Source organism: Panulirus ornatus, chromosome 13 (genome assembly GCF_036320965.1).
Source record: "Panulirus ornatus isolate Po-2019 chromosome 13, ASM3632096v1, whole genome shotgun sequence".
Lineage (NCBI taxonomy): Eukaryota > Metazoa > Arthropoda > Malacostraca > Decapoda > Palinuridae > Panulirus > Panulirus ornatus.
Window position 1 is genome coordinate 2,468,034 of NC_092236.1, and position 17,500 is coordinate 2,485,533.

Here is a 17,500-nt window from a genome sequence, read left to right on the forward strand (position 1 = left end):
AGGGGTCAACTACATATAAGTCACCAACGACCTAAAATTAAGCCCAGTTTGTGTCAGACCAGCCGCACATAATGACCAAAGGAAACTATAACCTAATGAGATCAAGCAGTGTCGTACATCACAGAGAAACAGTCCAAAGTCTTCCAAATTTCGTAGACCTTTTCCTTACGGAGCTGCTGCTTCTGCTGGCTCTGATCAACAAAAAAGAAATGATGAATGATTAATCTTCTATTTTTGCATAGAACTATACATTTAATGTATAAGGTCGCTTGATCTTTAACATTTCGTACTTAGACATTAGTTTGATATGTGTTCCAGAACTACATATGTGTTCGGAGATTACTTCCTTCTGTAAGAAGACGCACAAGAAAAGTCGTACACAGGACATGAAGTGCGTTTCTAGAAGGCATTGAGTACGTCAGAGGACACGCGGGACTTCAGAGGACATTTGGGACGTTAGAGGACGCATGGTACGTCAGAGGACACATGAGACGTCAGAGGACACACGGGACATCAGAGGACACTTACTGCGTCAGAGAAAAAAAAAAAAAGGCCACTATGCCAAAACCTGAGATCTCATTAGAACTCAGGCAACACGGACACAGAAGAGGAGAGGCAACTATAGACGTGGAAATATCAGGGTATTTCCCCCACAGCAACACAGTAACAGGACGCGTCGTGAGGGAGGAGGGGAACTTTTATCCCATACACATCCCTCCCAGCATCATCCATCACACTCTCCCCTCCCATCAACAGTCTGCTCCCCTTCCGGCAATTTCCCCTCTAACATTGTACCTTTCCATCATTAATCTACCCTCACACAACCTCTTCCTCTTCCATCTGTCCTCTATTCTCTTAAACTCTGGCCACCGTCTTTTTGAGGTCACTTCTTATCTTCGAGTCATTTACTTTTTCAGAGTTTTTTCATCTGTTTCGGGGCACCATCTTCTTAGGTCATTCTTCTAGCCTTTCCTTGTATTATCTCTCCTACTCTTTCTTATTCCTTCTGTTTTCCCGTCCTCTCTTTATTCCATTGTTCTCTTTTCCAGTTCTGTGTCGGTCCTCCCTCTTCCTTCCTCAGCTTTTCTTTTTCGATTATTTTTGCCTACATAAACATGATCTAAGAACGGTATAATCATTTCCACTACTGCGCCAACTATCACACTCTTCTGTTGTAACTCGAACGTTACTTATAACGACAACGCTACATTATTGAGGCGTTTAAATGCTGGAAACTGAAGTTTGTATTGTTGACGTTCACTGCATTTTCAAAGTCTAATCTCGTATATAAAAACTACATTTGAGTCAAGAAAAAAACCTGATTGTATTCTGTTGTATAAACAGTAACATTTTCCACCGAAATAAAAGTGTGTAATTAGACCTTACAATTTCACATAACTATCGCTGAAGCCGGCAAGTCATTACACCCTGACAATAGCTTAAACTAACTGTTATAACACCTTCCACCGTGGAAGTCTGGCAGCCTCGTCCAACCATGCAAAGCTTAAGGGTAACACGGAATGATCAGAGCCTCAGTGGCCCTCACGACACGGGTCCATTAAACTCAAATGTTTCTCCACCAGCTGACAACACTGTATCTGGCACCCCTCACGAAATACGGAACCACGAAACACACGAAGGAGAGACCACGATACACCCGTAAACGAAGAAGAGCGAAGGGAAGTTGATTGGTTAAAGATAAGAGAAAGATTACATGATGAAACGGCAGAGAGTGACAGAAGGTTACTGAGAAATCGTGAAAAAAAAAAGAATGTCTTGGAGGTTAAAGTAAAGGATGTTGTTCACGTATGGGAGAAATATCAGGATGAAAGGAAGACGTAAAGTGGGGTAATAGAGAAGCGAGGATAATCCAAGAATAAGTAGAGAAAAGAGGAGTAATTGAGAGGGATAATGAGAGCAACTGATGAATGCAGGAAGGGGAGGGGAGGAAATCAGAAAGAAAGGGAGACAGAGAGCAAGACAGACAGTTACACAGACAGAGGAAGAGGAGAGCATGTATGTAAATAGTAGCCCAACCATCTCCCAGGCAGAGGGTCGTCACACTCTGGTGACCCCTCACCAGCCTCAGGTCAAAACATTAGTTTCATCGTAGTCGTTTCCTTCACCTGTGGCATTACTTGGTTAAATCTCGTAGGAGCACGGGGACTGGTCAGCCTCAGGACTCTCACAAGAAACACCAGTGATGAATGTGTCTCTGGTTAGGACGAGGGAACAAACTTCGTGTTGGCCGGCGGGGTCGCCGGCAACAGGCCACGCAGCGTCCAGCCAGCTCCCTCACCCTTAATTATCTTTTGTCTCATACGTTTTTCATCTCGAAGAAGCGGGCACTCACCACACTGCTGAGAACTTCCATCGAGAAATTTGTCTATCCATCTATCTAACTATCTATCTATTCGTTTAATTCATTCATTTAATTATATGTTCATTCATCCACATGGACATCTGCATCATCACATTCATCTACGGTTGTCCGCCTCACAACCCAGGGGCAGCTGGACCGCTCACTACCTCACTGCTCCACCACAACCCATGAATGCACGCCACAGTTGAGATGCTCCACTGATGGATAGACCATTAGCAAGATGGGATATCCTCCTAATGGATAGACCATAGCTAAGCTAGGATGTCCCCTCAGTGGATAGACTCACGCAGAGAGATACAACAGACGTGATCACAACCCAGCAAGTTTAGAAAGGTATGCCGACATATGTGGTAAAATCAAGCAGGAAGCCCCACTTGCTTGTACTCGTGTGTGCGAAGACTACAAACTGTTGCAGGATGCGACACACTACCGTAATAGTTGTTCTTGGCCAGTGTTGTACGGCAGGTCGGTCGTTAACCCGGAATTAGAACTCATTACAAGAAAAATTTGTGATCAGAACGTTGCCAACAGCCCCAACACCTAGTACATTTCTGGGCCAGAAATACTGTGCTGATATTAAAGACCCGAAAAATTGTGTTTCTGTATATATATATATATATATATATATATATATATATATATATATATATATATATATATATGTTCAATCAAATGATCGTTAAGATCATAGTCGAATGTTCTCTCCTGAGAGAAAAGTAAAACATTGGTAAGATTCCTGTTGGTATACAAGGTTGGAGGGTGTGTGATTCTTTAATGCTCGTGAATAGAAGAGGAATGTGCAGTGATGTGCAGTGAATCACATACACAGCCAACGAGAGCAGTGAACACCATCAGCAGCACTGGTACTTTAATGATTAATTAAGAACTATATCTTACACAAGAAAAAGTGAAGAGGACATTTGAAAATCGGAAAGATTTCTAGGTATCATTTTAAAAGCTGTTGACCAAACTAGAACGAGTCTGGTAAAATTAGTTGAATATTCTAGAAAATTTCGGCGAGTCTTTTAATGTTTTCATCCGATACGTAAATAAGTTGAAAGTAATTACCATAAGACAGTGTCGCCATCAGTGGCAACACAGGTGTCCAGATGACGAGTGACAAACTTAATGAACCCTCACAGCTCCTACCTCTCACAACCTGTCATATTTTCACTTGAAATTTTTATATATTACATATTTTATCTCTCTCTCTCTCTCTCTCTCTCTCTCTCTCTCTCTCTCTCTCTCTCTCTCTCTCTCTCTCTCTCTCTATCTATCTATCTATCTATCTATCTATATATATATATATATATATATATATATATATATATATATATATATATATATATATATATATATATGTATGTATCACACACACACACACACACACACACACACACACACACATATATATATATATATATATATATATATATATAGAGAGAGAGAGAGAGAGAGAGAGAGAGAGAGAGAGAGAGAGAGAGAGAGAGAGAGACAGACAGACAGACAGACAGACAGACAGACAGGCAGAGAGACAGACAGACAGACTGAGACAGATAGACAGAAAGTTGCTATCAGGCTTCGCCTAGTTATACGAAGAACAAAAAGTCATTTTCCAAAAGAATATATCATCGTCAGTGTACGGAAAGAAGTAGAATCTAGTTAAGGACTTAGCTCCAAGGAGTCCATCATTTCCCTGTACTCCAGTAAGGACAGTAAGGAGCGTAGCCTCCAGCCAGCAGGAGCCTCATAAAAAGATGACTGGGGTTGTATATTGATACATAACGGTCTATACAAATCAGCAGTACCACTTTCACAGTGCAAGGTTTAGTGACGATCTCTTCTGTATGACTCACCTCTGGTCCGCATCTCTCAAAATTTTTGGCGACTACTGCCGTGGCCTTCGACATCTCGGTAGCACTGGACAAGGTGTGGCACAAGTCCTTTCTCTCTTACCTTCCTTTCTTTTGCTTCTCTGCTTTTCTCTGTACTCGTATGCACTGCTTCCATTCTTGTCGCACCATTGCTGTAGTCGGTGATACAGTGGCTCATCTCTCTTATCCTGTCAACAGAGGTGTTCATCAGGGTGGGTACCTGTCGTCTTCCCTTTTTCTTGTCTACATAAATGGATTTCCTTCCTCACTCTCTAACTCTATCGACTTCTAAGCTGATGATGCCACTCTCAACATTTCAACTCAGTTCGTACCTTTCCTCTCATTTTCAACCAGTGCAACACCTAAGAATGGGAAAGTAGTAACAATCAATAGAGCAAAGGAGCAGTTTCTACATTTATATCTCAAAATCTCTCTTGTTCCCCACTGTCACATTTCAGTCTTGCATTAACATACACATGTTGAACATGATCATATCCTATCCTGTCTACTGCAAACCCCACGTGATGAACGTTATAAAGTCTACTTCTCAGATGCTGGGCATGTTGAACAGGTGCAGATTTTTTTTTGTTAACACCTTTCCCTTACACGGTTCTTATTCAGCCCAGTATGGAGTACTGGTCCCATATCTGGGATGTGTCTTCCCCCATTTCCCTCTTATCCAAAGTGGCGTCAAAAGCCTTCCTCATTATCACCTCTCCAGTATCGCCTCTCATCAAATCCGTAGCCGTCCTCTCTGATGCTACTGCCTTCTTTCTCCTACACACACTACAAAGGCCTGGGCCCGTGGCACGACTGACCTCTGCTTCCCATAGCTTCTGTGTGGAGATCAGCCACACGAGGACTAACCGTTATGAAGCATTTTAAGATCCAGTCACATAAAGATCAGTGGAACTAAATAATCTCCTCTCCGTTCTGATTCTGATAATCTGTTTTTTTACCCGAGATGTTCACGAACAGGAACTGTTTTTGACAGTCTTTTCTCGACTGCTATGAGAGAGAGAGAGAGAGAGAGAGAGAGAGAGAGAGAGAGAGAGAGAGAGAGAGAGAGAGAGAGATTTGCTGGTTGGTTTCACCAGCCCAACACCTGGAGTTACAGTCCGTACAGTGCACTGAGCGAAAACTGGTCCAGTTCACCTCTTGATCGGGAAATGACACCAACTTTAAATGAACGAGCCAACTTTTCTCCTGGAAAAACGTACGAAACAAAGGTGATTAGTACAACAAGTGCGAGGCTTGTTTGGTTGCCATGGTAACCTTCATTAAGACACTACGACCTGGTTCTTAGAGGGGCTTCTAATTAATGGATAATACTGAACAAAAGATGAGTTATTTATCAACAGAAACTAGAAACAGAACTGTATTTCGTCTTGCCATATAGCAGTGATGGTTGTCTGCGATTAGGTGTTTCTCCTCAGCAGCATTGGCTTGCATATAACCAGTGACATCTATCTGTTAGTCGGGAAATAATTTGAGTTCAAAACGACAAAATTGTTATTGTGTTGAAGTATGTAGCACGTCTTGTCTTCGTCTGTCCCAGATTTTTTTTTCTTACAGTGATAGAGATAGTAATATTTTCCTGCATGATAATCGTTATAGTGATAAAGTTTGTGATATCTATTTACTCATTTTCTACTCTTAATATTATCAAATTTGCCGAAAATGCTTACAGCTTCTGACATAATACCTCCAGTTTCTAAGATCTGTTGCTCGGATATATGACGTCACGATACTGTTAACAGTCAGTCGTTACATCAGTTAAGGGTACAAACAACAGAAGACCAGGACTCCTCCTCCCTCCTTCCGTACCCAGCTTTTCTCAGCCATGGGAGAGGATCAGGGCTGGACCCTCTCGCCTTCTGCATTACTAAATATTAAATGATATAAAAGTCTTCTTGGGAAAAAATAGGTGGTTCCTATCCACTGGGGTTAATAAGCTGGTCTTTTGTCTAAGACTCTGGCTTCATTATGAGGGAAGAGCAGAGAGAGGGAGAGCAGGCCCTCTGGAGAGACATGACAACAGCCCACCTCACTCAGCTGACGGCGAGACTTCGTATGGCCAAAATCTGAAGTTTGACTCGTGGCAGCATCATCTCTCCTGGACACTGAGATGTTATTTGCTGTGGTGGTCTTCAGTGATGAGGTTCTCCCACAGTGATGGTTTATGCCCGGCAACGGGTCCGTGGTCATCACACACGAGTGCCTGAGGCCGTTGATGGGAGCCAAATATATTTCCACAGGTGTACAGCAAATATAGGGGAAGTATATATATATATATATATATATATATATATATATATATATATATATATATATATATATATATATATATAGCGTATATCCTCTCCCAGAACAGTAAGAATGAAAACGAAAATTGGAAAAGTGAATAGATTTTGCAAGTCGTTTGTAACAAAGTTTAACTTTCAAACGGGTAATCGATGTGATGATTAAAAAAAGTCAACTATACAATGGAACTTCAGTTAACCCAATTAATCAATGTTCAGCCGATTCACTTGAGCAGGCTTTATGGCCAGAGCCAAAGCAACCAACCCTCACCACTTCAAGACATTCGGTTCCCACAGGTGAAGTTTTGGATTTTCTCACCGTTTTTCATAACGGATCTGAACACGACGCATGTTGGGCGTCTACTGACCGAGAACACTTCTCTAAACTGAAACATTTCCTGTTGATCTCGGGGCATTCTCCGGATTCTCCAGAAGTTTCATTCCTTTAACCGATTCTTTTATTAAGGAAACGACATTTCGGGTATCAGAGGATCTCGGTTCAGAGGTTTACTGTACCTCCTTCTTCAGGATTAACCAAGAACTTCTCATCTCACAGTTTATGACACAAGTTCAGGAACTGAAGGAATTTGACCAAGATGTTAACACGCAGTTTCCCTCAACACACACACACACACACACACACACACACACACACCAAGAGCTCTGGCAGCTTGAGATTAAATTGAAAATAGTGAGTTTGGTGTCATGAATATATGACTCGAATATATGAGAAATTGCTAATTAGGAGAAGTAATTCGGACTTTTATCATCTTGAATTATCTTCATATCATAAGTTTCGTGACTTAGTCAAGTCTGTAAATATTCTGCTGTTGTTCTTAGCCTTACATACGTTTGTCTCAGATCAGCATTTCTTTATCAATATTATTGACTCCTGTAGTATTTACCATGGATTTACACTCCCTCGGAGCCTCAGGTTCACATGTTCAGGAGGCGAGTTGGTCGTGTGTATCACACAGCAGGACGGTATGGCTCTGGCTGGAGTCCTGTTGTGCTGGCTGGTAGGTCGTGGTAAAGGTTGTACTATCATATACAAGACGTTAGCTGGACGGGAGTTAAGCAGGACGATCAGCAGTCACTGGCATAGTCAACATACTCTTCATAAATTTTTTGAGGAGTGATTTAATGTGAAACACTTGAAATAAATCATTTCCATTGTGCTTTCCATCAGGTGTATATGCTGTGCGTGCACACCAGGCCGTGCACAGCAGCCTGTGCACACGCTGTACTTCAAAAAAATGTAGGCCCGTCATGTACATGCATTCCAGGGTGGGGTTGGCGTGAAGCCAGCGCACACCACTAGCGACCGCTCACCCAGCAAATCCATCGAGCAGAACACAACAGCACACAACCAACAGAACCAGACACACGACACTACCAGCGAACGAACACACAGACAGTGCTCTTCAATCCAAGAGGAATTCATTTTTGTAGTTCATAAACTTTCTTCTTTATTCATTGAAATATTACTCTGAAAGTTTTTGAAAATGATTTAATAACTTGAAAAATATCATATTTAAAGGAATCCAGTGATTGTAGCTTTGTTGATCGGTCTCGCAATTTCAACCAAGTGTCAAGGCAGCTAACATTTCCAGCGAGCCAAAGCGGCAGTGCACAAACGAGAGCTATGGCACAGAGTTGTCATGGAAGTCACAGCTGTAACTAACAGTGTCGGGTTAACAGTAGTCACACTATCGCAGTATCTAATTTGCAGTGACTAATTAATCAAAACTTTGAAATTGTGACAATGTTTTGAGGACAAAGGTGTGATTAGACTATATTTGCTGCAGCTGGATGTGTTCTCCCTGTCTATGACCATATTCACAGAATTTTATTGTTGACTGAATTAGGATACAAAATATGCTGTACCTTATTATGAAAAATTAAAGAAAAGTATTGACATATCTGAGGATATACGAAAGCTCACACAGACACACACACACACACACACACACACACACACACATATATATATATATATATATATGTATATATATATATATATATATATATGTAGACACATACACAGAAATATGCATACATACGCACATATCTCCAAATGCACAGCTGGCTGGGCAGTCTCAGAACAGACCGAATCTTGTCGTCCACTGGACTTTGAAACGTTTGCCGAGGCTTACAAACGTTCGCTGAACGTTTCCTTTCAGCTGCTACTCACCGTAGATTTATGATTTGTTTCTTACCTCGACAGCGTAATACCTCAGTAATGTCAGTTTCTCAAAATTCGTGTTATTTGAGTATGAAAGCAAAATGCATGAGGAAATCCTTAACTTCCCTGCTATGGATTGTCTTGTTCATGAATATCAGTTTATAAACATCTCAAAGACTTACACACGTGAGTTATACAAATCTTATCTTCTAAAGCCCTCGAGTTCTTAACTGAAGGAAACTTATCGAATATTGATATAACTGAGCATTTCACAAATATTCAAATGTTCCTTATATATATATATATATATATATATATATATATATATATATATATATATATATATATATATATATATATGAAGCATTATATAATAAGGATAATTTCCCATGGTTACTGATTTGTTTGTACTTTTTCATTACCATCTTATAAGCCAAGAAACAAAAAATAATAGTTAATATGACGTTTGTATTGCAGAATTCCGAAATATTTGAGTGTCTTTTTGAAGTTACATGAAATATTTCTAAAGTCGTACATCTCTCCCCCCCCCCCACTTGCCTCTTTCATGCCCTTAAATATTCTAATAAATATTAATGTGATAATAGCAGAGGCGAATCTTGATCAGATTTACTCTACTTATCACGCAAGTTAGTTAATGATTTCCAGAACTGAAGTTATTCGTCTTTTGTACAAGATGTGAAGAACAAGTAAGAGCACTTTCGAAACACTGAAAAGCGAAATACATAATTTATTACATATGTACATTTCTATGTAACATTCAAAAATCATGGTCACCAGGATCTAGTGACATATTGTGTTTCTGAAATTGTTTTCATGAACCATTTTTATAACACGGTTGAATCTGTCCTCATAGATGTAAGCCTGACGGACATTTTATATATATAATCTTGTGAAAATAGTCGTTGGCGACTGATGGAAATCTGAAGCACTTCAGGATAGACTTCTCTCATTTCCCGTGTCCGCCAGACTCTGTGAACAACAGTGGAAGGTTTTATTGGTTTGCAGATGGAATATTTACTGGTGTATCTTTCCTCCCTCATAACCTAACATAGTCATATTCTTAGCTGTACAGTAACGAGTGTGTCAACACGGTCAGGAATTACCAGAGGTCATGAGGTCACTGCTGTGTCGTCTTGCTTGCTTTCACTGTCCAGTGTCCGGGAGTTTACATTGTTCACTGCTGAGGTACTGCCTCTTATAAGCTTGTTTGAGGTTCTTGAAGATTTTGATGATTAACTGATGAAGTGTTAAGTGTATGGCCGGTCATGATCAAGGATAATGCAGAGTTCGGTTAGAAGATATTCCAAGCCTCGGTCAAGGTTCGGAAGGATATTCTCATCCTAGGTCAAACCTCCGAGGGATTTTCTTGTCTTAGACACACTGCACTGGAAGGATATTCATATTTCAGAGTAAATTTGGAAAAGAACATTCTCAATGTAATTCTAGTTATGGAAGGAAATTCTTACTCGGGTAAATCTTCGTTGGAATATTCATATTTAGGTCAGGTTTCAGAAGGATATTCATATTTTAGGTTAAGCGTTGAAAATATGTTCTTGCTACAGGTCAAGCCTTAGATGGGTAATTTCATCGTAGGTCAAGGTTGATCCTCGACATTAATCTAGGATCCAAGGCCAGGCGAGTTAGATCGATCCAGTCTACCGGCAGGACAGGGAGTATATTAATCAGAATTTCTTAAGTGGTTGACCAGAATGTGTTGGAGTTCCACTTATACTAGATGATTCCATTTTCTTTTTCAGCGTCGACGTATTTCGCTGACACGAGAACCTGCAGGAATGGTATTTATTACAAGGGTTGTGTAGTGTCGTAAGGTACTTTCTGTCTGAAGTCTGGAGTCGTCGAACTAATGGGAAATCCTTCTCTTCCTGTGTCCTGCAGGTGGCGTGGATTGCCTTCGACAAGTCAGCCATCCTTACGGTGCAGGACCACGTCATCACACGCAACCCGCGTGTCAACGTCACCCACGACGGTCACCGTACCTGGACGCTGCACCTCTCGCGTGTCAACGCCACCGACGCGGGTACTTACATGTGTCAGGTCAACACAATCGTTGCCAAGAGCCTGTTCGGCGTCCTCAACGTCGTTGGTGAGTACTGGTGACCTTCTGTTAGTACTCGTGATCTTTGTCTTGGCAATAATAACCTCATGTGTGTAATGATGAGTTTGTGAAAGTACCAGTGACCTTTGTCATGGTACATATGTCCTTTGAGAGAGTATTTATGGCTTCCATCCTCTCCAGCCGACCACGGGATGAAAGCATCCTTGGGAGTCGAACCCAAGAGTCCTGTGATGACTTGTGCAATTTAGAAAATATTGGGGATAACTTGATCATCCCAAAAGGTTTAAAAGATTTTGACATTTTCCTCTGCTACTTGTATATACTTTAGTTAGGGAACTATATCTCTATATCTCTTATGTACAAGATCTTCCAGTCAACCTGACAACCGTAAGTTACGATAAAGTCCCTCACTTCCATCATGTTAGGTGAGTCCATAACTAACATGACGTTTGTGAGAGAACCTGGTTGACTACTTGTCATGGTCGGAGACAAAATATAAACAAAGATCTGGAACGCGGCCTCTGTGTCACTACGATGAGGTCAGCGTCACCAGGCGGTCTGTTCCTCAAGTTTTCTTCAGTAGGAAGTGTCCCATGGGGCAGGACAGGGAGTGGAGATCAGTGTGGGAGAGGAGGAGGAAGGATAATGGGGTCTTTGTCGATGATCTTAATTGGTTTTCTGTCATGGATCGTGTGGTTCTTCAATCATTTTGTTGCTGATTCTTTCCTTCCAAGATTTCAAACTTCATTATGGAAGACGGAACGCGATGTAACACCCGGGGTCATCATATGTGATGGCCAGAGACTCGGCGGTATTCTCCATAGCCAAGCTACACACACACACACACACACACACACACACACACACACACACACAGTAGGAGGAGGCAAGTCAGGTGATGACCCACAATAAGAACTATAAGAGACCCGTGGTGACCCGACCAAACTTTGGGAATTAAGAGCTGGTAAGAGCAGCATGCGTCAAGCGTTAGAGAGAGACTGGAGACGGGTGCCTGAGGCAGGGGAAGGGAGAAGTGAGAGTAGGAGAGTCCGAGAGGTGGAGGGAGAGAGTAGGGAAGCTGAGGAAGACCAAGACTTAAGTATTCACACTGGCCCGCCCAGCCATCAAGAGCGACCGCGTCTGAATCAGCCATGACCTGAATTACCGATGTTTTCTGGTGCCGTTTGCCGAGTAGCGGTGCTCAAGGCGGCCGAGAGACACGATGAGGATATAGATGGCGTTTGGTGGTGAAGATTAGGCTAGTGTGATGGTGAACATAAGGCGGGTTGGACGTGTGTGATGGTGAAATAAGAGAGAAAAATTTGTGTTATGTTGAAGATGGAGAATTGAGGACAATTTGCAACGAAGATGGGGAGTAAAGGGTGTGTGTCGTGAAAATGGAATGGCATCTGGTAGTACTAAAGATAGAAGGAAAACGTGAGATGATTAAGAGAAGGGAGAGAAGGGGAGGGGGAAGTGATGATGAAGAGAGTGCGTGACGATGAAGATGTCGGGGAAGACGCGTGTGGAGGCTGACGTTGGCTGCCACATAACATGAAACTTCATCAATTTGCCCGAGACTTTCACTGAAGTCGCAAGGCTCTGGATGGAAGCAGTATTAACCGTAAACCAAATTGTTTGAGAATGTAATTTCTGGGACTGTAATTAAGATAACAGAATGTTTATACTCAAGATTTATTGTATACACGTCTGTAACATCCTTTCTGATTCTGAGTCTTTAATTGGGATCATCCCCACGTCTCTTGTCTGCTCGTGACACCAGGGAGCCCATGTGTGTGTGTGCGTGTGTGTGTGTGTGTGTGTGTGTGTGTGTGTGTGTGTGTGTGTGTGTGTGTGTGTGAGTCAGGCGTGTGGTCGCGTCTCCGGAGCAGACTTACTCAAATTGTTACATTGGCTGAGACATGAATACAAAATCAGTCTCAGGAATCATCGTTTGGAGAGGTGAGGCCATCATCACATCAGTGTAGCAGCTAGTAAGTCACTACTACTAGTCCAACAACTTCGTTTTCAGTAGCTGCACCAGCAACAGCCGCCTCACTGTTGTTGGCGTGAGTTAAAGAGCCATCAACAGCCACAGCGAGAGGTAGGCGGAGGGCGCCTGCGGGCCATCATGAATATTATAGAAGAGATCACACGAACTCTAGATTGTGTGTTCGGCCCAAGAATAACTGATGGGGATCCACGTCAATCTGCCTGGCTGCCTGTCTCGTCTGGTGGTTTTTAAGCTCATGACGACAGAGTTTGTCGAAAAGAAGGGAAACACTCACCGGACTCTGATATCATGACGAGTGTGTCGGAAGAGGGACACACTCACTGACCTGACACCTATGACTCAGGTCATATGATTCCGGATTAGCCAAACATCATCTGGGAGGATATAGGAGGTTTGGAAGAGAGGGAGAGAAAAAAAAGAAATAGTACATCAGCACCCACAGTAAGGTGCTTGTCAGTGTAAAGCAAGATATGTCATTATCACCAAAAATGAATGATAAAAAGTTGTTTTTTCAGACAGCACTGTAGTTTTCATTAATCAAAAGATGGAGTGTTCTCACTTGCACTTTATAGCCACTTCATAATATCATTTGATTTCATAGAAATGATTCATAAAATGAATCAGATTCGTGGGGTATTTTCTGGTCAGCAGGTTTTAGTTTATCGTTTTCCGAGTGATATTTATATGCATCAGCTGCAAAGTATGCTCTGCAACATCTTCCTCTACATATTGTTTGCAACAGTTTATGTTACTGTTGGACTTGTAGAGACATTCAAATGATGAAATTCTTCACTGATGACCAATTTGTAGCTGAAGCGCTCTGTTCCCCAACACCCCAGGACCAGCTTCATCAGCTGTGTTCTGCGTCGCGCAGGTAATGGCCGGAGGGAAGAGGGTTATTAAGGGTAATACACGTTGCTAATCACAAGACATATTTCCTCATTGCTACAGTCATCAGTGCAGATATAAGGGATTCATCCTCAACATTTAAACAAAGGAATTTGAATGATTGACAGTGGAAAACAACGTCTGATCCGGACCCGTTACCCTCTTACTGTTTTCTAGTTCTCAAGAACCCTCCAACAAACTCCTCCTGAATTCTTTAATTCCTAAAATCCCAAACTTTTATGTTCACAAAATCAAGAGAGATTTACAAAGCTTTATCTCGAGCTACCTGGTCTGGAATTATGCTAAATCATTCCATAAGGAAATTCCCGCATTAACTACAAAGTTAACAGACGTCATCCTAACTCTTGGTCCAAGTTAGTAGCTCCACACCTTCCTGTACAGCTTCAAGATACAGCAGGAAGAAATGACTCGAAGATGGCCTCCCCCAACTGCTTAACATTTTCTTTTACAATCGTCACGAGCATGTCGCCCACACTCCAGATAAGATGATGCAAGGATCAATTATAACATTTGCCAGCTTTTCCATCATGGTGTCGTGGAACTAATGCATCATGCCAGTGAGGGAAGCCTGCATGATGATGAAGCATGACAGGTGAGATTACTGCAGCGTGAGATAAAACTTAAATCTAGCAACGCCTAAGATCTCCATGAGGTAGCTTTTGGTATGGTATAGCCCCTCCATCTTCTTTCTTTCTCTCCCCCTCTCTCTCACAGAACACGGTAATCCTGTCCCCATCGCTCATAAACCCACTGTTAAGAAAGACTCATAACGAACCACCTAGCAGGGTGAAGACCCAGTAAAGACTCGTAACGAACCACCTGGTAGGGAGAAGACCCAGGAAATAGAATTCGTGTCGAGAACTGAGGGATTCAGTCGAGCCCCAGCAACTTTAGGTTCGTCTCTTAATGCCATTCGTGGCTCACGTTTGGACACCACTCGCAACTTACCTCTAGGTACCACTTGTAGCTCAGCTCTTGAGACCCAGTATGGTCTCCGTCTTGGTACCTGTTACAGTTCACCTCTGTGGTACCACTTACGACTCACCGTCAAAGAGCAGAATCTCTCAGACATGGGAGTCCCTGCTCAAATGACGCTGGTTCAAGTATAAAGCCAGAAATTCTTTCTTTAAGAGATCCTCTTCCAACAGAATTTTATAAAGTTTTCAGAAGGAAAGGATTATAAATTGCTCTAAACCTGAGCGTGTTGGGAGAAAACACCACATACTCCTATGAGAGACTGAGAGCACCAGATAGGAAGACGAACGGATCGTCATGTCTTCCCTAATGAGAATATACATCAGATTTAATCAAAGAAGCCATCTAGGGGATATAGACGCTCTCAGCCTTCCATGTAATAACGGGGGATGTCCTCCGAAATAAGAAGTCACAGGAAAATGTTTGATTGATATAAGTTTGATGAGGAAGACAAACTAAAGGGGTGAAATGTCTTCATCACAACAACTTGTTCGCATAGAAAACGAGTTATGGTAAAGTTGTTGTCTATCGTCTCAAATGGTTTATGAAACAAGAATGACCCATCACCAACTCTGACCAGAATGTCAGGTGCAGCACCGTTGCTCCATCGCGTAGCCCTTCATGCCAGGGTCGTGTTCCCACCTCTCCTCTGGTTGCAGCAGACCACTTCCGTTCTTCATGATCAATTGATGTTATGACTGAAAGTGTTTCCAGGCGAGGTGAGGCAAGAGGCTCCTCCTGCTGTACCACGTAATGCATCATAGGCAACACTGCGTCAGTGTGACCTTCACAAAATTGCTGGTGATTTTGTTTTCTGACTCCGCTTCTTGGATCTCTCTGACTCCGCTTCCTGGATCTCTCTGACTCCGCTTCCTGGATCTCTCTGACTCCGCTTCCTGGATCTCTCTGACTCCGCTTCATGGATCTCTCTGACTCCGCTTCCTGGATCTCTCTGATATTTTCCCTGGTGTGCCCCTCACTTTCCTTGATGATCTCAGGTGATGGTCATGTCCTCTGCAGCTATAAGGGAAGGAGACAGAGAGCTTAGCTGTGGTTGAGTAAAAGCTGTGATTGAAAGAGAACTTTTCAAACCTTCCTTTACAATGGCTGAGAGAGAGTTTCAGAGCTTCGAAGTCTATCTATCTAATCATTGAGAATACCCTCTCCCAGCATCTGTTTCCCATCATCTATTTTCATCGAGGGAAACATAATTACCTTCTAATTCTCAGGTAATCACGTCCAGCCACACGGGCGCACACGCCCTCCACAGATCACCGCTTTGGAATCATACGAGCTTGGCGCTCGATCTGACAAAGGTTCTGTGTCGTCTTCTTACTCGCACGAGACAAAGGATTATTATCAGTTCTTCAAAGTGTAATTCCAGGATATAACATTCACACTGTAATTAAGTTCCATTTAATCACTGAGCATCCATCTGATGTACAGGTACAAGGGTGCGCGTAGTTACACCAGTCTCTCTCTCTCTCTCTCTCTCTCTCTCTCTCTCTCTCTCTCTCTCTCTCTCTCTCTCTCTCTCTCTCTCTCGGCAGGTAGGTAGGTAGGTGGTAGGCAGCCACCTATCAGGAAAATGGGCCACCTGTATTATAATTTTTTTACTATTATAACATATTATCATTATTACCATTATCATTATAATTATAATTATCAATATCATTATTACTGTTACAATCATTATTATTATCATTATAATTATTTTTATTAATATTATCATTATTGTTATTACTATTACTATTATTATCATCATTATTATTATCATTATTATCATTATTATTATCATTTTTTTTTTTTTTTCTTTTTCCAAAAGAAGGAACAGAGAATTGGGCCAGGTGAGGGTATTCCCTCAAAGGCCCAGTCCTCTGTTCTTAACGCTACCTCGCTAATGCGGGAAATGGCGAATAGTTTGAAAGAAAAAGAAAGATTATCATTATCATTATTATTATTATCATTATTATTGCTATTATCATTATCGTTATCTTATCATTATTATTGTTATTATTATTATCAAAACTAATGTTAGAATCATCATGATCATTACTGTTGTCATCATAATCATTATTATCGTTACTGTTGTCATCATAATCATTATGATCATTACTGTTGTCATCATAATCATTATTATCATTACTGTTGTCATCATAATCATTATGATCATTACTGTTGTCATCATAATCATTATTATTATTACTGTTGTCATCATAATCATTATGATCATTACTGTTGTCATCATAATCATTATTATCATTACTGTTGTCATCATAATCATTATGATCATTACTGTTGTCATCATAATCATTATTATCATTACTGTTGTCATCATAATCATTATGATCATTACTGTTGTCATCATAATCATTATGATCATTACTGTTGTCATCATAATCATTATTATCATTACTGTTGTCATCATAATCACTACTAGATATTTCGGCTGTGGCTGTGGTGGGCCTTGAGCCTTGCTGGGATCATCTTGGGAGTTACGTCAAAGTACCATCATCACTATACCCTCATCTTCACTTTAACCTGTACCTTTACTGAATCTTTATCTTCACTACGCTCTCGTCTACACGTAATTTTACTGCACCCCTCATCTTCAAAGTAGTTTTGTGCTCACCATATTCTTCTTCACTACACTCATTTTCAACATTTAGACCATCATCACTACACCTCTATTACTGCACCTGAGATGCCTTTGACCTTTGACCGAACAAAGACACACACACACACACACACACATACAC

The 17,500-nt window shown here is 41.4% G+C and overlaps 1 protein-coding gene across 2 annotated transcripts in view; it reads left to right on the forward strand.

The window, feature by feature from the left end:
• The window catches only part of LOC139752659 (lachesin-like), a 320,171-nt gene that overhangs the window by 221,092 nt on the left and 81,579 nt on the right, over positions 1-17,500 (forward strand). For both annotated transcript variants that reach the window (XR_011713551.1, XM_071668418.1), the window contains exon 3: positions 10,663-10,870. Coding sequence is in view for 1 of the 2 variants with exons in the window: in XM_071668418.1 (XP_071524519.1) it covers positions 10,663-10,870 (208 nt within the window). In the remaining variant the exon portion in view is untranslated. The remainder of the gene's footprint in view (positions 1-10,662; positions 10,871-17,500) is intronic.